The sequence below is a fragment of the Arachis hypogaea genome, chromosome 4, assembly GCF_003086295.3.
Source record: "Arachis hypogaea cultivar Tifrunner chromosome 4, arahy.Tifrunner.gnm2.J5K5, whole genome shotgun sequence".
In the NCBI taxonomy this organism is placed as follows: Eukaryota; Viridiplantae; Streptophyta; class Magnoliopsida; order Fabales; family Fabaceae; genus Arachis; species Arachis hypogaea.
Window position 1 is genome coordinate 1079238 of NC_092039.1, and position 26770 is coordinate 1106007.

Genomic DNA, 26770 nt, shown 5'->3' on the forward strand with positions numbered 1-26770 from the left:
ACGAGGATTACCTAGGTCTGTTGTTTCACCTGGTTGATTCAAATCAACTTCTTCTCAAGTTTTGACTTTTTTTGATGCTACGTTAAACCAAAATTTCTTCTTGATCCAAAATTCTAGCAGAACTCTTGTTCATATAGTAATCAAAGATACTATGACCAAATTGTGAGTTTAACTTGTAAATTTTAACAAGCTTAAAAGTAAATAATTTTGAATTGATTGAAATAACTTGTTATTTAAATGAATTCAAAATTTTTACAAAATTCCTACAAAATTATACAAATTGCTATTTTCGAGAATGTCTAAAAGTAAATAAATTTGAATTACGTGTCTGGCATATTATGCTTAGTTAAAGAGCATTTATAAAGTATAAGAAAAATGGACTCATTGCTATATAAAGAAGTTATATACTCTTAGAATTCGAAGTATTGAATTTAGTGAAAGTTTTATAAAATCAATTTCTATTAAAAAACCTCTTTTATCTTCTTTTAATTATTTCATAAAAATATTTTAATTAGATAAAATCATAACTATTCAATAATTAAATAGTATAGATTAACTTATTTGTTCTTTAAAATGACTAACCAGTTTTAAAAAAGTTGGATTCGTTTCATGTAGGCTTGGTTTAGTAAAACTTTTGGAAAAAGTATTTTGTGCGCTCATTTTATATTTGGTAAAAAATCTTGTAACTTTTTAAAAAAAGCAATGCTTTTAAAAACACCTAAACTAAAATTTTTTAAAATTGAGTTTTACTTATCAAAATTAAAATGTTTAATAAAACTTTATTCATTAATTAATTTTCAAATATTACTCTTACATTCATGTCTATTACAGTATTTAAATTTTAAAATTATTTTACTAAATATAATTATTATTATTTATACTTATTAAAAATTATTTTTAATTTAATTTATTAAACATAAACAATATAACTTATAAAAAATAAAAACTTTGCAAAACCACTCCAAAATCTATCCAAACTGGAAAGCACCGTGCAGTTGTCACTGTTGAGTGATCTCTCGCTCTACAGTCTACACTCACTCCTTTTGATGGCGGAAACGGCGTCAAATGCCGCGGAAGCTCCAACGCCGCCGGTCAGGTTGTGGAGGACTGCGTTCTTGACGCTGAGGGATGAAACCCTAACGGCCCCTCCTTCTTCCTCTTCCACACCCGATTTGCTCCGTAACCTCATCTTCTCCCAATCCTACACTTTGCTATCCGCGCTCTCTGAACTTCCCTCTCACGAGGTCCTATTCTTCTCACTCATTCACTCCTTCCTTCTCTTCTTATTCGCTCTACATCTGATCCTGATATTTTCTTTCGAATCTCTCTCTCTCTAGGTTTTGTCGGACATTTTGTTTCTGATGGAACTAGTTTTAGTTTCCGCCAGCTGCTTAAACCAAGAAGAATGTACTCATATTTATACTCAGACATCACGTTTGGTATCACTTTTTCTTCTTCATTCTTGATTGATTTAATTTTACAGGCGAATGTTTCTTGAAGCGAAAGTGATCTTGCTCGTATATTTTGATTTTACAGATCCATGATATATGTCGTGGTGTCTCCTTCGATGTGAATCCCTCATCTTTCACCGGTGTTGTTAATGCTTTCAGTAAGATGCTGGATCTCTTCCCTGGAAAAGTTGCCATAGACGACGAGTCAAGCAGAATTCGCAGTAGCGCGGGAATAATCTCTGCTATTGAATGTTTGCAAGCTTTCAGGTTCTTTCATGCTGTCAAAACAGAATTGACACATTGAGCTCATCTATGAAAATTTCTACCTCAATTTTTACTACTAACCAGCATATTCTTAATGCGATATTGCCTAGAGAGTTTAAGGTTTATCACTGCAGTAATGCTTTTATCTGCTCCTTGCCAGATGTATTATTACTTCATCGCAACGAAGATGGTTGCAGTCTGAAGATACATTACTGGTTAAATTTCTACTTAACATTATTGCTAGCTATCAAGCTGCATTTTGGTTGATGCCTCATTCAATGAGCAAAGACAAGATTGATATGAGATTATCCATAGAAAGCAGTTCCTGTGAATTACAGACTGTTGCTTTTGGGATGCTCAGCAAAGCAATCTCACGAGCTGGTTCATCCTTCTCAGTTGATATGTGGAGATCTATGATTAAGGTATGCAATATTACTTTAGTCTTTCTTTCTATTTTTGTTTTAAGTTCTTAATTCAAGCAAAATATTATGAATGATCTATTTTTACATAGGTGGTGAGGAAAACAATGGATTTCTTGGCACAAAAAAGTTCATTTGTGGAAGATAATGTGATGTCCAGGTAACCCATTTGCTGAGAAGACTTTTACGAAGTATATTTAGAAGCTTCATAGCTTTGTTTTTGTGTTTTTCATTTTTTTTTTCCCGTTGGTAGAGTTGCTTTCAGTTTTTAAAAAAGTCAGCATTTGCATGTGTGTGCATGTGGGTGTGATTGACAGAAGCAGTGATGAAACTGGCAGATAATAATGCTTAGGCAGCTTGTTATTTCTTACAAGTTGATGTATCTTATTTGCAGGTTTTATGAATCTTTTCTAGGCTGTCTTCATTTGATCCTCACTGATTCTAAATGCTCTGTTTCTGATCATGTAAGTCAAGACATTTTATTTTGATATGAACTATGAAGTACAAATTAATGTGTTTTTGTTCCTATTAAATTTGACATATGGATTCTTTTTCTAGGTGTCGGTTTTTGTTGCCGTTCTGCAAATGTTCTTAACATATGGACTTTGTGGTCTAACACCAAGTACACCGGTTCTTATTGGTCGTGGGGAGAAGGAATGTAATGCAGAGAGTCCACGGGAAAGCTGGGAACAAGTGAACAGGTCGAATCGTACTGCCTATAGGCCTCCACACTTGCGCAAGCGAGAGTGTTCAAAAATGAAGCTGAGTAGAGCTTGGGATTCTCAAAATATGTCAGATAGTGAATCTTCTGCTGTTAATTTTACATCTTCAGATTCAGATTTTAGTGATGGCGATGGATCAGCAAAAGAGAGCGGTGGAACACTGAACTCAAGGGTTAGAGTGGCTGCCCTCATTTGTATACAGGTAAATTTCAAAACTATTGTGATGCAACCTTTGTATTGTGAATATATGAGATTGGAAAGGTCCCCCCCCCCCCCCCCAACAAACAATAAGAATAAAAAGTTATATATGAAAACCTAAATCTTGAAGGGTGATGCTTGTAAATTCCATCTTTTTTTCCTACTCAACTTTCTAAGGTAAATTTATTAGAACTTCAATAATTAAGAGTGAAGATCTGAAGTTTATTTTGCTCAATTTTCAAATTCAAAGCTTTGCTAGAAAAGTTGTGTTGGATAAAAGAGGAGTTCTATTGAGAAGATAGAAATTTGCAAGTAGGGGCACAAATGGACCACAAAAGGGAAGAAAAAGCTAGCCAGATAAGAAACTATGAATGAAATTCAACTTTCAAATCACTTGAAATATTTGGTAATTCTTCTAACGTTGCTTTACACTGAAAAATGGCCACATGCCTATTCCTATCCGACAAACCGTAGAATTGGTAAAAGAGAATGCAAAGATTTCGTTGGCAATGGGCTAGCACCCTGCCATGACAAGGCCGCAAGGTTAGAGTTGAATTATAGCTTGGCACTTGGTAATAGCCAACTAATTTAAGTAGAAAAAGTTGTGCCCTAACTAATAGCTTTTTGGCTCCTATAAGTGGTATTAGAATCAACGCCATGAGTTTGGTTATCAGGTAATGCCCAAGTATCGGATGCAGGTACTGGGGGAGAGGGATGTAAGTTGGAGGCTAACATTCTACCTTTGGCAAGACCCGGATTAGGTTGGAGGCTTGATTCTTGGATAGCATGACTTTGACATGTTTCAGGGTGGAGGGATTGTTGGCAATAGGCTAGGATCCTACCTTACAAGGCCCATATATGGTTGATGTCAAATCAGACCATGACACTTGGTAATGGCCAAGTGAGTTTAAGTAAAATGAGTTGCACCCTAACTAAAAATATTTTTTTGGTCTAGTGGTAAGTACTTGATTTAACAGAATTCATAACACAATAGCTTTGTTGAATATAGGACCAATGTTTGACCTATTTTCGTACTATTGTAAGTATTTTGGGCCCATTATCCATAATGGCTAGGAAACAAAGGGGAGATATATCATTGAATTTTGGGATAATCTTTGTTGGAACTTTCATTATATTCGAAACTTGAGTGATAGATAAATAACCTATTATTATCCCGAAACAAACTAGTCCAAACTCACTATGAAGCCAATTCCTCAAATTTGGATTCTTTTGAATTTTTCTTTAAACTTGCTTTCTGCAGCATTAGTTTCAGAAAGCAATCTTTTTTAGTAGCATAAGATGTAGAAATTTTATATCCGGATTGCTTTGGGTGAAATTCTATTTATTTGTTGTCGTAAAAATGAAAAGTACTATATATTTCTTCTTTCCTTAATGAACTGATAAGTTTGTGTTGCTAGAGATTGTTATTTGAAGTAAAAAGTTTGAATGTTTGTCAAACCATGTTAATGTTATAATTATTTTATATTATGAACTCATCTTATTGTAGAGGTGGTAAAATCTTGCTTTTGTTTAAATGGAACCAAACTGCACGATGAGTGCAGGTGTGTGGAAAAGATAAAAGAAAAATATCATTAAAATGAAGAAAGAATAATATAAGATGGGGCATGAAAAGTAATTGCTTCTGATTAATTTCATTAGAATTGATTGGGTTTAATTCAACCATAAAAAACTAGCCCAAGAGGTGAGGGTTGGGTCACACTTATAAAGACCAGAAGCCACATCTTTGTTCGACATGAGACTTGTAGTAAAACCCCTTACGCCTAGGATTGGATATTTAGAGTGTGAAGTTTGCAGGACTAGACATTTGCGGGTGACCCAACTACATTGGATTCATCAACTTTGATACTATATTAGAATTGAGTGGTCTGAACTCAACCACAAAATCTAGCTTAAGAGGAGAGAGTTGGCTTACACTTACAGAAACAAAAAAGGCTATATCTTTGATTGACATGGAGCTTGTAATAAACTCTCACACCTAGGGCCAGACTTCTAGAGTGTGAAGGTTGCAGGATTGGACATTTCGGGGTGACCCAACTAACATTGGTTTGGATAGACTTTGATATCATATTAGAACGAGTGTGTCTAACTCGACCCAAGAGTTAATTAAAGATGTGAGCATTTCTCCATAGAGAAGGATCATAGAGGCCGTATCTTTGATCAACTTAGGACTTGTAACACAATTAATGTTTTAATATGCACAAGAGAGAGAGAGGGAATAAGATTTGTCATATCAAACCTATATGTTTCTTTTTTTTATTCACTTTGCCCCTTTCTTGCCTCAAGAACACATAAGTGGGATAGATCTTGAACATATTTCCTCTAGAACCAATGACGGGCAATTATTGACTTTCTATTCCCCCCCTTTTCAATTTATTTTTTGTAACGAGTCACATTTATTATTATTATTACTATTACTATTATTATTGGGTTCAATTATTCTATTAGTATCTATAGCTTTACTAAATTTTTAAGTAGGTCCTTATAGTTTAAAAGTTTGTAATTAGGTCCCTATATTAGATAAAAATTTGTAATTTGATCTTTACTAGTTATTTTTTAGAAAAATTCAATAGTCTTATAATATTTGCTTTTAGAATATTCCATAATTCATCCTACGTCAAATGCAAAAACGTCTATTCCAAAAATATTTTGTATTTTCTAACAAAGGATAATTTGAGAGGATCTAATTGAAAATTTTTATCTAATATAGGGACTTAATTACAAACTTTTAAAGTATAAGGACCGAGAGAATAATTTAAACCTTATTACTATTTTGGTGTGCTAAATTATGGATTACAATTTGGTATTGTTTGGAAGGACCTTTGTCAAGCGGATTCTAAATCTTTCTCTATGCAATGGTCCCTGCTTTTACCAACTAGTGATGTGCTACAACCAAGGTATGACCAAAGGATTCTCCTTCCTTTCTTAAATTGAACTTCCATTATATTTTTCTCTCTATTTGACTTTGCTATTTTCTTTCAATATTCAAAATACTAAATTTTTAGTTTTTCATATTCATAGGAAGCGTGATGCAACGTTAATGACATGCTTGTTATTTGATCCATGTTTGAAGGTAATAGCTCTATTTTATATAATTATATTTGAGTGTAGCTGCATATACTTTTGATATGCATTCATCTCATCTGTTAGTTTTAGCCCAACACAATTTTCAATATCGAAGTTTTCTGGCATTTTTCTGCTATAATACATTTAGGTTTTAGACTTCTTCTATGATATTGTTGTTCTTGTTATAGTTATTACCAGCTTAGAGAAGGTTGTCAATGTTATGTAGGTGCGAATGGCATCTGCATCCACACTAGTGGCCATGCTCGATGGTCTTTCTTCCATCTTCTTGCAAGTAGCAGAATATAAGGATTCTAGCAAATTTGGATCTTTTACAGCTCTTTCAAGTTCCCTTGGGCAGATTTTACTGGAACTTCATAGAGGTACCGACAGAAATTGAGAAATTTAACTGACTTAGGCTGTGTTTTAAATTTTTTTTTTTTTTGTGTTGTGCTGATTTTTTTGCTCTTTACTTTTCCATGAATAACTTTTTCTTATCTATTTATACTTGTGTCCTTATTTATATTTTGTAGGTATTCTGTTCTCAATACAGCAAGAGGCCCATGGTAAACTGCTGGCTTTGTTGTTCAAGATTCTTCGGCTTGTGATATTATCTACACCGTATGTTCCTCTGTTCCAATACAATTTATTTGGACTTTTCAGTTGAAGTTGCAATCTTAAGTTTCCCTTCTGTTTTTGGTTTTATTTGTAGTGGGATAATCTTTCAATTTTGTTTCTTGCTTTTTGTGGTGTTTGATACTGTTATTTTGGAGTTAGTCATATTCTTTGGTCTCATTTAAAATGCATTGGGGTTGAAAAACTGAAATAGGATGATGAAAGTGGGAGGCCAAATAAGAATTTTGTCAAGTCAGTTGTTTTAATCTATATTTGCATAGTTACCTTGTTAAAATCAGAGGAGTACTGTAGAAATAGTTGGACATGAAAAAGATTTTTTTTTTGTTTTTTTTTTTTTGGGGGGGGGGGGGGGGGATGCGTGCAATGGTTTTATATAAAAGAAGAGATGAATAATATTTCAACTGTGCTCTCTAACTGTTGTGTATGGTCTTTTTAAATCTTCTACTTTTTGCTACTTGTCTATCTTTCATCTGAATCCACCCTTCTAACTGGATGTACTGCCTATATTTTCTCCACATATCCAAACTATCTATGATGAGATTCTACGATCTTTTTAAGAATAGATGCTTTTCAACTTTCTCTTCTATATTTGTCCTTTATTCTGTCCATACATGTTTGGCCACAAATCCATATAAGCTTTCTCATCTCTGAGCACTAAGCTTTTGCTTATGCTTATGCTCATCCTTTCCCGTTTTGTTCTATATAACATAGCTGGTATAATGGTAGTGAGATAAAATTTACTTTGAAGTATTAAAGGTAATGTTTTGTCACATAACTCCACTTGAATTCTATGGTTCACATAAATCTCTCTACTTATGATACGGTGCTTTTTCCAATTTTCACTTCTTTGTTAGTGTTTCCCCTCCTTGTGTCGAATTTACATTTCATATATTTTATTTTACTATGGCTTGTGGGCAAACCATTCACCTCTAAGGCTTCCCTCCAAAAATCTAGTTTATGATTTAAATCTTATCTTGATTCTCCCATAGGGACGATGCTATTGGTGAAAAGCATGCACCTGGTACACGTACTTCAATATGTTTAGTAAGCACTTCTAAAGCTAATGCAGAAAGATATGGACTTAGAGATATCTTCGACAATCCTAAAACCATGACCCCCCGATGGATTTCTTTGTATCCATTCACATCTTTTTCAACGTGTTTATTTAAGTCTCTATCCAAGAAAATCTTATCTCTCGACAGTATGTCTTGAATTCAACTTTCTAGGTCCTCCCAAAAACTTGTCTTATGGTGTTTCTCCCAAACCCACTTGTGGTGCATAGGTGCAAATCACATAAAAGGTCTCTCCTTCGACCACAAGTTTTATTGCAATGATTCGACCGCTCTTTCTCTTAACATCTACCACATCCTTCTTGCACTGTTTATCCACGATAATACTTACTCCATTTCTATTGTTCATCTTTCCTGTATACCAAAGTTTAAACTAGGAAGTATCCACCTCCTCTGCCTTTGTCCCCACCGACTTTGTTTCTTGTAGGCACATTATGTTAATCATTCTCCTTGTCATAGATTTTCCTATAAGCGTGCATACATTCCATTTCCCAAACTGCAACATTCTGTTGCCTTTATCTTTACATTTACCTTTATCTTTACCTTTCCTTTACCTTTGTGAACTAGCTTGTTTGTTCTCATCTGTTGACAAAAACATGGTAATCCTTGCACATTTTGCACTACACCGAGGCATTGATGCAGCGGCCATTATTCATTTGGCATTATACTCGAACCATACAACGCGTTGCTTCTAGGCAATGACTAGCCTTAGTGCACTATTGTCTTTGGTCCATGTCATGAAGATTCGACAAACTTTTATGTTGATTGTCAAGGGTCTAACACAACCCTCTTCTTTATCTAGGCATGGGACCGACTACGTAACATATGCGTAGTTAAGAGAAACCAGGAAAGAAAAAGGATATTATTAAAGCATACCTTTTCAATCTCTCATGTCTTAAAGGACATTCTTCTAAAGAAGACCTTGGGCCTTACACCAAATAGAGGTTAAACTACAAATTGTATCCCATAAAACTTGCTTGTCTGAAAATCCATCATCGTAGGTGCATTAATTGCAGTCCAACCAAATATTTGAACAATGGTGTATAGTGCACATTGCCACAGAGATTGTCTTCCAGAAAAACTAATCTACGGTTGTAAGGAACACCCAACACTCACCAAAGATACCAAACAAAATATTCTATAAAATATCAGCCCCAAGACATTGCAAAAGTAACACACATATTAGGGAACATAGCCTTGTGTAACCTACATACTTGGAAAATGTCATGGGTGTTAATTATGCCATAGATATAGCATTTGATATTAGATGAGATTCTTTGAAGAATTTTTTTTTTTGCCAATATTTCATGTTTATATACATAGATGAGATTCTGAACATCCATATGGTGTATGAAAAACATGTGGTGCCTACTCATGATAGACTGTGGATCTGGTCTGAAGGCTTCTTTTGCTGTTGAGCCAAGATTTTCTATTTCTTATCTATTGCTCTTCATGAAAAATTGGTATTGAACAAAGTTTGTTGCTTTTTCAGATATTCAAGAATGCCACCAAATTTGTTGGCTACTGTTGTGACATCTGTTAGAACAAGGATAAGAGAGGGATTTCAATTTAAAAGTGACCAGAGTAGTCTATTGGTTAGTTTTTCCTTTGAGTGATTGTTCATACTTCTCTTCTCCCCTCTGGTGCAGTAACATCTATATATAACACTCAAATGTAATAGTAGGCTGCTGCTGTTGGTTGCTTGACTCTAGCTCTATGTTCCTCACCATCAACTGAAGTGCGGAAGATGCTTTATGAGGAGGTTTCTTCAGGTAGATCTAGATAGTTCTTTGATATCAAAAGTAATTTGCTTTAATGCTTAATGTTATATAAAATGAAAGGAGAAAGGCGCTTCACCTTGAATTATAAGTTATGCACATTTGTTCTTCTGCATTTTACAACGGCGCAAATCAACATTGTGCATTTTTGTTAATGTGCATGTTAATCAAATAAGTGTATGCTCTCTTACACTCCAGGTCATTTCCAAATCAATTACCCTGAATGTTCCTAAATGCACAACTGGTTATTTTTTCTCGAATGTGTGCTATTTTCATTAACAACAACAACAACAACAAAGCCTTGTCCCACTAAGTGGGGTCGGCTACATGAATCAAACGACGCCATTGTGCTCTGTCATGTATCATGTCTACAGAGAGACCGTTTACATGTAGATCTCGTTTGACCACCTCATGGATGGTCTTCTTAGGTCTTCCTCTGCCTTTCGCCCTTTGTCCATCTTCCATCTCATCCACCTTCCTGACTGAATGTTCTATCGGTCTTCTTCTCACATGTCCAAACCACCTGAGACGCGATTCAACCATCTTTTCCACAATAGGTGCTACTCCAACTCTCTCCCTTATATCTTCATTCCTTATTTTATCCAATCGCGTGTGACCACTCATCCATCTCAACATCTTCATCTCTGTCACACTCAGCTTATGTTCGTGCTCTCCTTTAGCCGCCCAACACTCCGTACCATACAACATAGCCGGTCTTATAGCGGTGCGATAGAATTTACCTTTAAGTTTTAAAGGTACTTTTTTGTCGCATATAAAACCAGATGCACTCCGCCATTTTGACCAACCTGCTTGGATCCTATGATTTACATCATGTTCAATCTCTCCATTATCCTGTATGATGCACCCAAGATACTTAAAACTTTTAACTTTTCGTAAGGTGTTCTCTCCAATTTTCACCTCTATATTGGAGTTTTTCCTTCTCAGACTGAACTTACATTCCATATATTCCGTCTTGCTACGGCTTATGCACAGACCATACACTTCTAGAGCTTCTCTCCATAACTCCAACTTCTTATTTAGGTCTTCCCTTAACTCTCCCATAAGGACGATATCATCGGCAAAAAGCATGCACCATGGCACAGGCTCTTGGATGTGCTCTGTGAGTACTTCCAAGACTAATGTGAAAAGGTATGGACTTAAGGATGATCCCTGGTGTAATCCTATACCAATAGGAAATTCCTCTGTCACACCACCTTGAGTCTTCACACTAGTTGTGGCCGCATCATACATGTCTTTAATTGCCCGAATATATGCGATCCTTACTCTCCTCTTTTCTAAAACCTTCCATAAGACCTCCCTTGGTACCCTATCATACGCTTTTTCCAAATCAATAAACACCATGTGTAGATCCCTTTTATTACTACGATACCTCTCCATCATCCTTCTTAATAGGTATATCGCTTCAGTGGTAGATCTGCCTGGCATAAATCCAAGTTGGTTCTCTGTTACTTGTGTCTCTTTTCTCAACCTCCGTTCTATCACCCTTTCCCATAACTTCATAGTATGACTCATAAGCTTAATCCCTCTATAATTTCCGCAACTTTGTATATCCCCCTTATTCTTATAGATAGGTACCAAGGTGCTCTTTCTCTACTCATCAGGCATCTTCTTTGACCTTAAAATCTCATTAAAAAGCTTGGTTAACCAGTTGATGCCTTTTCCTCCAAGACCCTTCCAAACCTCAATCGGGATATTATCAGGTCCTACTGCCCTGCCATATTTCATCTGCTTTAGAGCCTCTTTTACCTCGAAGTCTCGAATCCTTCGATAGTAGTCAAAGTTTTGATCTTCTTCTCTTGTGCATAATCGACTAAGGCTCGGAAGAGTCTTCTGTCCTTCATTAAATAACTCGTAGAAGTAGCTCTTCCACCTTTCATTAATCTTCTCCTCTTGAGCCAACACCTCTCCATCCTTATCCTTTATGCACTTAACCTGATCCAAATCTCTCGTTCTTCTTTCCCGGCTCTTTGCAATTCTATATATATTTTTTTCTCCTTCTTTCGTGTCCAAAGACTGGTAGAGACCCTCATATGCTCTTGTTCTTGCTTCACTTACAGCCACTTTTGTCTCTTTCTTAGCCGCCTTATATTTTTCCCAGTTATCTGCATTGCGGCATAAAGACCACTCTTTAAAGCATTCTCTTTTTATCTTTATCTTTTCTTGTATACTCGCATTCCACCACCAGGACTCCTTGTCTCTTGGTCCTATTCCTTTAGATTCACCAAAACTTTCTTTTGCTGTTCTTCTAATAACTTCTGCCATCTCCCTCCACATCTCTTCCGCGCTTCCATTCCCATCCCACCTTGCCTCTTCTCCTACCCGTCTTAGGAAGTTTCTTTGTTCCTCACCTTTCATCCGCCACCACCTCGTCCTTGGGTTCTTCGTATGATGTCTTTTCCTCAACTTTTGCTCAACGCGAAAATCCATGACGAGCACCCTATGTTGTGTTGTCAAACTCTCTCCCGGGATAATTTTACAGTTAATGCAAAATTTCCGGTCGACTCTCCTCAACAAGAAGAAGTCGATTTGAGAGCTTGTCATGCCACTCTTATAGGTTATAAGATGTTCGTCTCTCTTTTTAAAACATGTATTTGCGATGAGAAGATCAAAAGTTGAGGAAAAGTCCAAAATAGTTTTACCCTCGGCATTGATCACCCCGAAACCATGGCCTACGTGAATACTCCCATATCCAGTCACTTCTCTCCCAACATGGCCATTTAAATCTCCTCCTAAGAAAATCTTATCTCCCAAAGATATGCCTTGAACTAAACTCTCTAGATCCTTCCAAAACCTTATCTTGTGTTGTTCGTCCGAACCCACTTGCGGTGCATAGGCGCTAATCACATGAAAAGCACCTCCCTCCACCACAAGTTTGATAGAGATGATCCGATCTTCCACCCTCTTGACATCAACTACGTCCTTCTTCCACTGCTTATCCACAATTATTCCAACTCCATTCCTATTCTTCACCTTTCCTGTATACCAAAGTTTGAAACCAGAAGAATCCAACTCCCTAGCCTTTGCACCAACCCATTTCGTTTCTTGTAGGCACATAATGTTAATCTTCCTCCTTGTCATGGTATCCACCACCTCCATGGACTTTCCTGTTAGAGTGCCTATGTTCCATGTCCCAAATCTCAACCTTTTGTCGCTTCGACCTTTATCTTTTCCTTTGTGAACTAGCTTATTTACCCTCGTCCGTTCACGAAAACGCGAGAACCCTTGCTCATTTAACACTACATCCGGGCACCGATGCAGCGACTCTTGCTTTGACACCGTACTCGAGCCATACGGCGCGTTACTTCCGGGTAACGACCTAGCTTTAGCGCAATAATGTCTTTGATTTATGTCATGGGGGGGTTCGGCTATATTTTTACGTTGGTTGCCGAAGACTTAACACAACCCTCCTCCTTTATCCGGGCTTGGGACCGGCTATGTACCGCAAGTGTAACATAGGCGGAGTTGCTATTTTCATTAACAAATTGTAGAAAAATTTAAAGAATGGTTAATTTGCATATTCTGGAAAGTGCAAGAAGTCAATTCGCATTCTCTTAAAATGTAGGGTTCACTCTTGATTCCATGAAGAGCTTCTTCAAGATCCCAAATGCCTTTGTAATTTATAGAAGTAAGTTTGCAATTTCAGAATCTCTTAAAACCAGATGTAGAATTGTAGATCAATGGGTTCGGACAATATACCGATTGATGTTCGGAAAGAGTTAGGAGGGAAAGACATTTGTTGGTCAACCAAGCTTTTCAATGATATTTTAAAGCCTAATATGTTAATTGAATGAAGGAAGATATTGGAGGACATACAAAATTATGGAAATTACAAAGGAATAAGGGCAACAAGAAGAAATTATTTATGGTCTTAATTGAGTTGGAAAAAGTTATATGATAGGGAACCAAGAGAAGTCTTATAGAAAATTTTGGAGAAGGGAGTAAAAATTACATATATTTGTACAATTAAGGACATGTAAGATAAGGATACAACTTGTATGAGAACCTTAGGTGGTGTAGTAGAGGAATTTTCCATTGGTGTAGGATTACACTAAAGGTCATCTCTAAGTCCATACTTGGAGGTGCTTATTGAACATATCTAGGAACCTATACCATGGTCATGCTTTGATGACATTGTTCTTATGGGAGAATCGAGGGAATATTCAATGGGAAGTTAGAACTGTGGAGACAAGCTTTGGTAAATATATGGTTTATGCACAAGTCCTATTAAGACGGAGTATATGAAATGTAAGTTCAGCCCAGTAAGAAGGAACTTTAAAATAGAAGAGGAAATCGGAGAAAATATCATATCACAGATCAAGAGATTTTAGTATCTTGGTTGTGTTATACAAGACCATGGAGAAATAGAAGATGATGTAAACTATAGGATTCAAGCGAGATCAGATGTAGTGCTTCAAGATTTATATGTAACAAAAAAAATACCTTTAAAACTTAAGAGTAAGTTTTATTATACTATCATTAGAATTTGGCTTCATTCTATCGATACTGACCTAGGGTAGCCACCTGGTTATTGGCTATTAGAATTTGGCATTTACCTTTATCCAGCCTATAGCTAGTCCTTTCCATGGCTCCGACAACATGACTCTTTACCATTGTTACTTAAGGAAATGAAAGAACCACTCTTAAATACAACATCAAGTATCCCATACTTTTTGAAATAAGACACTGAGCACCTCATAAAAACCATATCCCTAACAACGACCCTACTTAATGGGATAAGGCTTTGTTGTTGCTTGTTGCCTTAATCCATCTCCTAGCTAAATGACTAGAAACAACTTACTTTAAGTTTTTCAAATTTGGAATGCATCCGTCTCTTACTTTCAAAGAGAAAAGGTAGCAATCATGATGGTTAACATGCCTCTTCCCTTTGTGTGATCACCTGCTGGTGGAGCCTCAACAGATTGTTTTCTAGCTGGAGGTATAGGTTTGACATTACGATCTTGATGGAGAACTGAAAGCCAAGTTCAAAAGATTCAAGGATAGAATAATAGAAATGAAAAAATTAAAGAGAAACAAACACAAAATGGAGAAGTAAAATAGAAATGATTAATGAAGAACTAAATTGAATGGCGAGTGAATTGGAACTGAATCTCCTCACAGAGAGCAGAGCTGAAAACTATAAGTGAAGCGAACAGAAATAGAATTAGATAAGAAAGGTACAGAGCATTACTGAAATTAAAAAACAAAAATGGGAAATAAAGGGGAAACAGAGACAGTCAGAGACACAGAAGAAATGAACCATTTATTGGTCAATAGATAATTGGAGAATGGACAGAAAAAAGAAGAAATAGATGCAGACATACATTCTTTTACTTGATGTGTGTGACAGACTGGATAGTGCAGATTCAACCACCCCATTGGGGTGGTACCGGTGGGGGTGGTACTTGTAAACTTCCTACTCAATGATTATATGTGGCATTATTTCAGAACAATATTTTTATAAATTCCCATTACATCAAACAAGCTTAATGCTTATTATCTTTGTGCTTCAGCTTGAGGAGAGTGTTAGAACTTAGAATTGTAGTCTTGATTTGGTTGCATACCTATGGCAGAGTATTAATCAACTACTATTGTGTCTACACTTTCAAGTACATGCTCTCATGACAAGATATAAGCATGTTCCTTAAGTTTTCCTCATATGATTTGTTTTTCTTCATGTTCACTAGTGACAATATCTGCAGTACCACTTCTTAGTGCTAGATACTAGTAGCATTCTAATTCGATAAACTTTTTCTTTGGAGCACATGTTTAGCTACAAAATATTATTGGTTGTGTTGACTGATAATTGTTGTCAGGCTGTTGATATTTATTGGTTTGACTTAAAGTAAATAATTGTTGGCCATTGTTCAGGTTATATTAAAAATGAAAAGAAGTCAGGTGTTCTCTTTATGTTATTTGAGTATTCATTGCAATGGAGCTGCCCAACCATTTGCCTTGAGGCACTTCAGGTAATCTTGTAAGCTAATATACATTTTCGACATATATTGCTGATTTGGTTGTAAGGTGGTGTGATGGTGCACGTAGTTGTCAAAGTTTGTCTGACCTGTGTGCCTATTCTCTTCCATTCTTGTACTCTTACATACTTTGGACAAATTTATGTTGTTTAAAAAATAATGTAACTGTTATCTTTAATGATGGTTTATTCTGGGAGTGGCTGCTGAAATTAGATGGTGTACACAGTACTGCAAATTTGATGATTAAGCTTGTAAATGCGAACTGTAATATGCTTTATTCTTCAATCTAATTTGGTCACTTGCTATTTGTCATGATTAGTTACACAGTTACACTAAGAGCTGAGTGGAAAGTTCAAACCAATAGTTAATTAGTTGATGTGTTTCATTATTGATATTTCAAGAATAAGTTGACATATCATGGTAGCTGATTCAGTATGATCTTCTGCAGGCACTGAAGGCTGTTTGCCACAATTACCCCAGCATAGTCACTGCTTGTTGGGAACGAGTTTCTGCAATTGTGTCTGGGTTCCTTAGTTTTGGATACCCTGAAATATCTTCAAGGAAGTCAAGTGAACATGGTGGTTCTCCTACTGCATTTGTTAGTGAAAAAGTTCTTGCAGCTGCTATTAAGGTGGCAAGTTTTCTGTTACTCATTTTGCCTTTATTCTTCTTAAATCCTTCAGTGACTCATCCTTTAGTTCCTTTCTGTTTGTCTTATAGTTCAGTAACCAAAAATATAAATCAAAATGTTTATGTGCTATAGACAAGGAATTCTGTTGTTTATTTGTGTTCATGTTTACCAAATTATGTAGTTCTTTTGTTAATTACGGTATTGTTTTTAGGATACTATTGCATTGTCTGATCCAAGTAACCAGATTCCCCTAGTTGGGAAAAATTTAATTTCAAATAAGTTCTGTATGAATTGAGCATCTACTTTGTTTTCCATTTGAGAGAAGTGATTTCTTTAATAGAAGACTATTTCAATTCCACACAAATGTTTATGGTATGGTAGAAAGCTTGGAGTCACTAATCTATTGATATAATAATTATGAGATTTTAGGATAAATAAGTAAAGTGCATGACTGCATGACTGCATGCTATGAGTCCATTCATAACTTGGCAATTCACCAGGTATGGGTGGAACTCAGTCCAAGTAGAGATCCATTTACAATTTGCTGATGGCACCATCTTGTTCCTGGAAATTGATAGGGCGAGCGTTTTAAATGTTCTCTCTATTTTTCAATTTTGAGTGTGCTTATGGTTTAAAGATCAATATGCTCAAAAATGTTATAGCTGGGATTAATAGAACTCCTCAGGACCTTCTGATTTAGCGTCTTTGGTTGGATTCCCTGTTTTGGAGTGTCCTCTTGTTTATCTAGGTGTTTTGATGGGTTGAAATCGTAAATATATCTCTTTTTGGGGTCCTGTTTTAGAGAAGGTTTCTAACGGTTGGCAATTCGGAAAGAGCCTACTGCCCTACTTCTCTCTAGGTGGTCACATCACTCTCTATCAGTCTTGCCTCTCAAGTATTGCTCTTTACTTATTGTTGTTCCGTATTCCAGTGGGAGTGGCGAACATGGCTGTAAAGATTGAGGGACTTACTTTGGTATGGCACTTTGGATTTGAAGAGGGTCCACTTGGCGAATTGGGAAGTTTGTTGTTGTCCTAAGAATGGAGGCTTAGGTCTTGGCTTATTGTGTCCAAGAAGTAGAACATTTTTTTTTGGGTGGCATAATGGCTCTGGTATTTCCATTAGAATCTCAATGTCTTTGGCATCAAGTTATCATAAGTAAATATAGTATGGACAGGAATGGGTGGGATGCTAACGCCGTTACTTGCGCTACTCCTTCTAGCCCTTGGAAATTCATTTCTCAAGGTTACCTTACTTTCAAACCCTTGGATAGGAGATACCTCTTCAAAACTAGCCTTTCCATGTCATTATCATCTATTCTTCCGAACATGATTCTCCTATTCAGTCCTTTTACGTTTCACATGACTCCACTTTCTATTGGAACTTCCACTTTTCCTAACCTTAATGATAGAGAATCTTTTGAGCTTTCGATTGTATTAGGTCCCTTTGATGGTTTTCCTTTGACTTCTAATCCTGACAAAAGGATATGATCTCGACTCCTTCGGTAATTTTAGTTGTAAATCCTTCTTCCAATTTCTTACTCATTCCTCCAACATAAGTTATTTCCATCTTGATAAACCCATTTGGAAGTCCAAAGCTCCCTCTAAAGTCAAATCTTTTATATGGACAACTATGCTTAACATGATTAATACCAATGACTAGTTGTAGGAGGCCACACAAGGCTATCTTCCCTGATGTGTGTGTTATGAGTGGGGCAAATTGAGAGTGTATTTATTACTCTACAATAGTAATATTATGTGATATTCTTGTTTCTAAGAAGAAAATCTCCTTGTCCTAAACAAGGAGAGTGTATTAGATGAAGGGTAGTTCAATGGTAGAGGGAAACCTAGGAACACTATAGGTGAAACTGAAAAGATTTACATGTTATGATAATTTTTTATAGTAACAATAACATTGATTCATGCAGTGAGACCCTTCCTACTAGAACATGTCTTAGTTGTTGTTAAAAGCACCTCTTTGTTTGGTGTGGCATGAGTTCTTTACATGATATAAATGCTTTTAAAATTCCTTGATAGAATAGGATACTTTATTACAAATATGTTTCTTACTGGCCATGGTATACTATAGCTGATTTTGCTTTAATGCTATGATAACTACCATCAATACTGGGTATCCATAAATCTTTTATAACTTTTAAGGTTTTGGATGAGTGTCTTCGTGCGTTATCTGGATTTCAAGGAACAGAAGATCTTTCGGATGATAAGTTGGCGGATATTCCATTTGCGTCTGATTTCATAAGGGGGAAGAAAGTGTCATCTGCTCCATTGTATGAATCAGAAGGCAAAGATGATGATGTAGTAAATTCTGAGGCATCTGAATGTGGGATTCATGAATGGTGTGAGGCTATCGAGAAACATATGCCTTGTATCTTATGTCATTCTTCTTCACTGGTAATAATATTTATTTTAAAAATCATTTTTCAGATAGATATACTGTTTAGGGTTTAGATTTGAAAGTTAGTACATAGGAGTATGATTCATTTAAGATTTTGGAATATAGGCTTGCTTAAATCAACAGGAATACTAAATGCTATGACTAGGATATCCAACTTTATACGCGAACAAGAAACTGAATGTGTAGAGAGAAAAGGTAAAGGAAGTACCGAATTAGATACTTTGGGTTGTAACAGCAAGGCAAAAATCTAAAAAATGGGCTAGGCATAATAGTATTTACTAATTTGTAGGTAAGATTGATGTCATGTCATGCAAGGATGTGATAAAGTTTGGAAATAAGATTGGTACTTAATGTTCAGTAAATGCATCACATGATTTTTGACACTATCCCCTAGTTATGAGGCATTATAATTCATAACTAAAGCTAGGATTACAAAGCATACACCATGGGTAAGCTCAGTGTCGATCTCAGTTGCAAGAGCTTGTGCTATTGCTAGCATTCTCCATATTTATTGTCTTTTGTTTCTTCCACTTGAAAGGTGAGAGTTGCATCCATTACATGTTTTGCGGGGATGACTTCTTCGGTGTTCATCTCATTCACTATGGAGAAGCAAGGCTTCATTTTGTCTTCTTTAGTAAGTTATCACACTCAATGCCATATTTAATTCCTTTTTTTGTTATGAATTAACGTCTCTCTTTTAAACATTTTGTAGATCAATGCTGCTATAAATGATGATGTTCCATCGGTGAGGTCTGCTGCCTGTCGAGCTATTGGTGTTGTTTCATGTTTTCCTCAAGTTTGTCAGAGGTTGTACTGAAACTCGTAGAAGTAGTACTAATCTTATGATATCTTAGTTCTTAATATTTCATATTCAATTCCTTAGATTAGCTAAAAAGTTTGTATGTTCTCTGTAGTGCAGAGGTACTTGACAGGTTTATCCATGCTGTTGAGATTAACACTTGTCATACCCTAATCTCAGTAAGATTGGCCTAACTACTTACATTGTTGTACCAAGTTTAGTTATCTAAGCAGGAACTCAGTTTTTTTCCCTTTTTTTTATTTTCTATTTTTTTAAATTAGGTGAGGATTACAGCTTCGTGGGCTTTGGCAAATATTTGTGATGCTATTCGTCACACAGTTAGCTTGGAACATATGGGTGAGTTTAATTTTGCTTGTGTGATTGAATATTCAACCATTTGGTGTCTTCTTTTTGGTAATCTATTTACATTGCTCCTTGCTTTCTTTTATTTTAATCTTTGATGCAGGTTCAAATTCTAACCCCAAATTGATTGTATCTTTAAGTGAATGTGCTTTGCATCTTACTGAGGATGGAGACAAGGTGGGTTGATTTATTTTCTGTAAGTCGATTTCCATTCTTCTTCGGTGATGAATTTGTGATAAAGTGTGGTTTTTTTAACCATTTTGCACAGTGGATTATATGATACGGCTGAGACTGGGTTTTATATAGGAGAGAAAGAGATGAGTGAAAGGCTACAAATACGTTGATATAATCAAATGCGATAGGGAGAAAGGCACCAAAACCTATTTGATAATACTTGAATCTTGATCCCAGTTAAATAAAGACATGATGTGTGATATTCTAAGATATATTATACTATTGTATACTTCTATTCTAACAGACGCAATTATATACAGTTGTCCAATGAATTGCGATAGGGTTTGATAGAAAAAGAAATATACCAAACCCTATTTAATAATACTAGAATCTTAATCTATGTTAAATTAGATATGATGTGAGATATTCTAAGATATAATATAGATATTGTTAAATACTTTAATTCTATGTTCATGATGGACACCATTAGATGCAGTTGTCCAATCATTCTTTGTTTTTTATCAATTCCTTCTTTTTCTCAATACTAGGTAAAATCTAACGCTGTTAGGGCTCTTGGATATATTTCAAGAATCTTTAAATGTTCAACATCAAGATTTCAAGACATGTCAATGGACCATCTTGGCCCAAGGACTGAAGGATATTCTTGCAGTCAGAATCTCATCAAGTGTCAAAGGTCTAATTCAAACCATTACCAATTGGATTATCATGAAAATTATTGCAGATTGGAAAGGATAGTTAAGGCACTCATTTCTTGTGTTATTACAGGGAATGTTAAGGTACAATAATTACATTGTCACAATTTGATTGCAAGTTTTATTTGTTGTCAGCAATGTGTGTTATCTTTTTCCTAACTTCGAGTATCTGTGTGACAGGTTCAGTGGAACGTTTGCCATGCTCTAGGCAATCTATTCCTGAACGAGACCTTAAGTTTGCAAGATATGAACTGGTAAAGACGCGGCATCATATTTGCCTCTTAAAATTTTGTTTACATGCATATGATATTACATGTGATGGTCAATTTGAATGCACACTTTAAAGTTTTGATAGATCAAAACAAAGACAGGTGTATTCTCACCTTTCCATCACAATGTTTAACTTTCCTGATGTAATATACTCTGAAGGTTTAACCAAGCTTTCCAAAGTCAATAACACCATTGCATGGATGATGAAGTCTTTACTACAAATAAATTACTACAATAATTTTTTTATATGAATATATTTTATTCGCTACTATTTACTAAAGAATGTTGGTGTGTGGATTGAGTAAATTTGACCAAGTTATTCTGCAAACCCTGGTTTCAGATATGTAACTATAACAGTTGATTTCATGTATGTAGCTATAGAATTATGCAACCTTGTGAAATACAACAAAAGTATTGTTTTCTGTATGCCCTCCTTGTGAATATATAATTCATCTGTGATATATCTGTTACAGAAATGTAGTGGAAAATTATATTTTTTTGTTTGTTTGTAGGGCTTCCGATGTCTATGGTGTTCTTCTGCAATTATTACGCGAGTCATCAAATTATAAGATCAGAATACAAGCTGCAGCTGCATTGGCTGTGCCTGCGTCAGTCCATGGTATAATGTTTTCTTATCATCAATTTCCATTAATCGTCTACACTAATGTTTTTGACCGAAAGTAAGAAAGGTTACATCATAAACTGTTAGACACTTCTTAAATATTAAGTAATAAAATGTAATTATTATCTTACGCTAATTTTCCTAAGATAATGTATTCATGGTTGAATCAAAATTGTTCCATTAAAATTCTAAAATGGATGACCCTGAATTATATATTTAATGTGCTGTGTATGAAATTCTAAAATTTTGATGAAAGAAAAAATACATACAATATCTGCAATTTATTTTGTTTTTAAGTCTTGTCAATTTTGACGGTGAATATACATACACAAAGCCTAATTTCAACCTGTTTTTAATCAGGCCCTTTATTCAGACAATTTTCAACTTGAAGTCATCAGTTGAAAATAACTTTTTCTTTCATGTTTACCAGATTATGGCCCATCCTTCTCGGATATTGTGCAATGTGTGGAGGATGTAATGGAGAATATAGGTCAGGACCAAATTTCGGGGCCATCAAATTTCAAGTATAGGGTTTCATTACAAAAACAGGTCCTACTTCATATCCATCAATTCCATGTGGATTTAAATATTTTTAATGGTTTAATTTACACTATGGTGGTTGTGCATCAAATGTCTAGGTGTAGCTGTTTCTTCACTAGTTTGTTTTTCACATTTACAGGGCTTCTGCTATAACTCTGGAATGAGATAATTTGAGTTCAATCTTTGTTTTTGACATTTTTCTTGGCATTTACTTTTGGGAGGAAAATGGAATTAATTTTGGCATATATCTCGAGTTTAAAACAGAAAAGTACTATCTAATGGTTAAAATTTTAAAAAATTCATGGTATTAGTAGAGTTCTGAATATTCAGAATTATGATTATGATATTGCAACCACAGAGTTGTGCTTTATATACAAATTTAAACTCATGGTATTAATAGAATTCTAAATTATGATTGAGATAGCAAAATAGCCATTCTATATTGGTTATCACAGTTGTCGCCGCTGTCCTATCCCATCTAGCAAGGCAGTTAGAACCAATGTTTTGAAAACCATACTGAACCGGCAGGTCAAACCAGTTTTTTTGGGGAACCTGTGACCAGTCTGGTTTGGACAGTAATCAAACTGTCCAAATCATAAACCAGAACTAGAGCTAAAAAAAAAAAAAGGGCCAAAAACTGGGAACCGCTTACCCAGAAACTGTCTGGTTTGGCAGTTTGTGTCCAAAAACAATGTTCAAGGGAAGGATTGATGAATCATAGAGAATCCTGGCATAGCAGAGGAAGTAGAATAAAGCAAGTAACCAAGTAGATGTTGCTAAAAAGAGTTAGGGTTTTCTAATGTCTTGTGGTTCATGTCTTCTTGGACATATGCCCTTTTATCAATATTACTTTCCTTTCTCTTTTAAAACAACTATGAAAAATCAACTCAAGAAAAGAAAAAACAATCATGAACACCGACCAAAACCAATCAAAAGCTATATTTTTGTTTGTTTTATTTTTGATGGATCAAAAACTATTTACTTAAATATACATGAGACCTCTACCAAAATATATATTAGATGTACTTAAAAATATATCAACAGTGCTATTTGAGTTCTAACAAATTGTCAAATCAATAGTTTGAATTACATTTAAAAGGTTCTCATTATTTTAGTAACTTATTATCTTAAATTTTTATCCTTATTTATAACCTAATATATATAATTGAATATACAAATATATTGTTTTATTATAGTCCGGATAATACGGTTGTACCCTGGTTAAATTGGTCAAACCTCTAAACCCCTAAACCAATAACTTGAACGGTTCAATATTCGGTTCGATTTTCAGAACCTTGGTTAAAACTGCCGACTAGGTATTCTTATCCTTTTTTTCAGTGGTTTATTAATGGAATGACAACATTGTTCTGTTATGTTTTTTCCATGTTGTTGGAATTGAATTCCTCAATTTGCTCTTGCAGCTTACCTTGACAATGTTACATGTTCTAAGCTTTACATCAAGCACGGATGATGATCAGTTGAAAGATTTTTTAGTTCAGGTAAGTATTTTATTGTGATTAATGTTTCTATTAGTTGATATCATTTACAAAAAATATATATTGATAATATGTTAATTGTTACGGTGTACTTTCTTTTTTCTTTTTGATTTTTTAAAATGCAATGTAGAGACAAAATTGTATGAAAGTGAAAGTTAGTTGCATATACACTAAATTGAAATTAAGAATAACGCTTGAAAACTAAAATTACTACAAGAATATGGTACTTGATACATGATACATCAAGCACATTAACTACAGTAGACTTGAAAACACAAATAAAATTTTGTTTGCTGTCTTTTTGCAAGAGGTTTAGTTTGCAATTATTTGAAGCTGGACATGATTTATTATAGGAGGCAGACCTCTTCTGATTCATGTAGCTGAGTTCAGTGAGACAGCTTTGTTGGAAAATTTTATTTATAGGACACAATGATGTCTTCTAATTCTAGTGAGACAGCTTTTTGCTGTGTGTTGTGGTTCTATATTGTAGGTGTTTAATTTTTGTTTTCCTGCTGAAATTTTTCCTAGGAATGTGTTTTAATGTTGAAACAGCAAAGTTATTTGCTATTTTTGACACATGGTTCTCCATCAACTAACATGAAAAAAAAGTTGTTACACCTGTGATTGCTATTCTAGGAAACCAATGTCTTGTTGAAAGAGTAAAAAGGGAAGCATATGTCTGAAACCATGTTCTTAAGAAAAAGATAAAAACCCTAATTACTATGTTGCACTTGAAGATGTTGGAATGAACCTAGGTAGTAACTGATATTTCATGGATCTTACTTGCCCCACAAGTCATATATAATGTCATGCATTACGAGGACAGTTTCTCAGATTTATTGAAAAGGAGAGAGCATCATTAAGGCCTGCTGGTTAGCTATTTATCTGTATTGATGAAAATAATGATGGGGCCTGCAGATGGGATTTACCTTCTCACCTGTTCTTCTGTTGGAAAACTTGATTTGATGCAATGGGATGCAACATCACATCCCATTCTAAGTCCCACCCAAAAGTGAACTTCAAAGTAGGAGTTATGAGGAAGCATGTATTAATTTCAAGGAGAGACCTTATAAGCTCAGCATGGTTGTTGTGGAGGGTTGTGTTTGTCACAATGGCAGCAACTCATATTTTGCAATTTCTGTTGCAGTGCAGATGAGTTATGAGGATTGATGTGGATACCAGTTTACATTCATAGCCAATCCAATCCACTCTCACTTAACTATAGGTAGGTCACACTGCATCAGTCATCCTGTCCAGTTTAATATCACTGCCCAGGTACTTTAGTTGTGAATGAAAGAAATCCCAAAAGGAGGGGCAGAGCAACAATCAAATTACACACAACCAGAAGAATAATAATAAAAACCAAGATAGAACTAAAACTGGCCGGAATCAGAGGCACAGAAACCAATCCAAGAAAAACCATCCAAAAGTATTGTCAGTGTTGAAACACATCTTGGCTGACATTTTACTAATCAGTTTGCAAACCACCATTGCCTCTCATTTATGTCAGGAGAAAGAGAACACCCAGCCAAACACAAACAAACACCGGGGTACAATCATTGTATAGGTGATCCCAACAATGTTTAAGCAGGGAAGGCATAATATCTATTTAGTCTGAAATTGCTGTTCTTGCATGACAACTGCAGTTTGGCAGAAGCCTATAACCTCCCATCTCAAGGGATTGCTTTAGATTCGTTTAAAGAAATAGAGCATAAACCCCCGATTTCTTTGCTGACCAAAACTATGGGAGACATAGTCATGAAAGTGGTAATAATCATTGAAGTGGACTGTAAAAAATAGTTAATCTCTTCTACTATAGTTTTTAACTCAAATGACAAACTGCCACGTTTAGGAAGTTTTACGTCAGTTATTGGTTATCTACATGTGTAACAATCTTGATGGATTCAGTTATATGGTCCAACTTGAGGTATAGATGTATGAGTTCTATCACTCATCTGGTTGTCTGAAATAGATGCAGATAATAGTATTATTACGCTTTCAAATAATCATTGATGTCTGATGAAAATTTACCATGAGTTAATTTTATATTATTTTAGAAAGCATTGATCCTTGAAGATTGGTTCAAGGGACTGTGCTCATCGGTTGAGGGTGAGCTTGATGTTCAAGATAAAATCATTACAGACAGAAAGAAAGTGATGATATGCAATGCAATACAATCATTGACACAAGTCTACAAAGGGAAACAGCAGGATGCAATCGCCCAAAGGTTTGAGGAATTGGAGGGCAGCTTGTGATGTTTTCTGGAATGACAGTTTTGGGAATACCATCTATTTTGGGGTGTGAAAATGTAGTGCCTCAGAGCAAAGCAAGATATTGGCGAATGATCTTCCCCAAGATTGCTTATGAAAGGCCAGTGGGTGTACCAATACTGAGCAATTGCTACATTGCAAACACGAGGGTCGTGTTTTCGTCTTTTCATTATTTGGGATGAGTTGTATCCATATACCTAACTTATGTAAATATTTACATGTTCTGACCTTAATAACGCGAGGCTTTCTTTAGTTTTTTGTCCCCAATTTATGAAAACTTGATTCTTTGATGATATAAAAGGAGATCCATTACAAAGTTGGACCATAACCAGCAAACTTGCCCTACCTGTCGTGAATAACATGTATCTATTATAAATCTTTTTGCATTTAAAAATGTAAAATAGTTTATTGTAGATTTAATTTAGTGTGATATTCATTATTACATAGGTTTTGGATGTCTGCCTTTATTGAGATCTTGGGATTTTTTTAAAAATAAATATTTTATTTACGGATACAGGTAATTTGGATGCAATTTACCGTTTTGTATCTTATTACTTATTTCGTTTACAGTGTAAACAATTTATTTATGAACATATCTTGTTTACTGTAAGTCACAGTTTAAACACATAAGAGTGTAAACGGAATATGTAAGGAGTTACATGGTAAATGTATCTTATTTACACTGTAAATGAGATGTAAGTCACAATTTAAACACATAAGAGTGTAAACGGAATATGTAAGGAGTTACATGGTAAACGAATCTTATTTACGTTGTAAATGACTTATGTGTAAAAGGAAGTTGGACATAATGTAAATAATATATGCCTATAATTAAATCCTTTACATTGTAAAGAAGATATAGTAT

The 26770-nt window shown here is 35.2% G+C and overlaps 1 protein-coding gene across 2 annotated transcripts; it reads left to right on the forward strand.

The window, feature by feature from the left end:
* Positions 1-959: 959 nt before the first annotated feature.
* Positions 960-26233, forward strand: LOC112795604 (uncharacterized). Of its 2 annotated transcripts, none has more exons than XM_025837618.3 (27): positions 960-1244; positions 1338-1439; positions 1537-1718; positions 1876-2137; positions 2227-2294; positions 2529-2598; positions 2693-3058; positions 5890-5969; positions 6094-6145; positions 6365-6518; positions 6669-6756; positions 9334-9436; positions 9526-9613; positions 15509-15606; positions 16061-16243; positions 18403-18654; positions 19197-19292; positions 19371-19465; positions 19573-19636; positions 19739-19814; positions 19924-19997; positions 20543-20791; positions 20888-20961; positions 21490-21596; positions 22030-22148; positions 23561-23638; positions 24554-26233. In XM_025837618.3, exons 1-27 carry the CDS (start codon positions 1047-1049, stop codon positions 24599-24601), a joined length of 3426 nt encoding a protein of 1141 aa, XP_025693403.1. In that variant the 5' UTR covers positions 960-1046; the 3' UTR covers positions 24602-26233. The 2 variants fall into 2 exon arrangements, with proteins under 2 accessions (XP_025693403.1, XP_025693402.1); XM_025837617.3 differs by having other exon boundaries at positions 25693-26233.
* The last annotated feature ends 537 nt before the right edge of the window (positions 26234-26770 follow it).

Coding starts and splice junctions, on each gene's coding strand:
- LOC112795604 (XM_025837617.3), top strand. CDS start 1,047: ATGGCGGAAACGGCGTCAAATGCCGCGGAAGCTCCAACGCCGCCGGTC. Junction 6,146..6,364: donor TATTTGATCCATGTTTGAAG/GTAATAGCTCTA, acceptor AATGTTATGTAG/GTGCGAATGGCATCTGCATC. Junction 19,293..19,370: donor GCTTCATTTTGTCTTCTTTA/GTAAGTTATCAC, acceptor AACATTTTGTAG/ATCAATGCTGCTATAAATGA.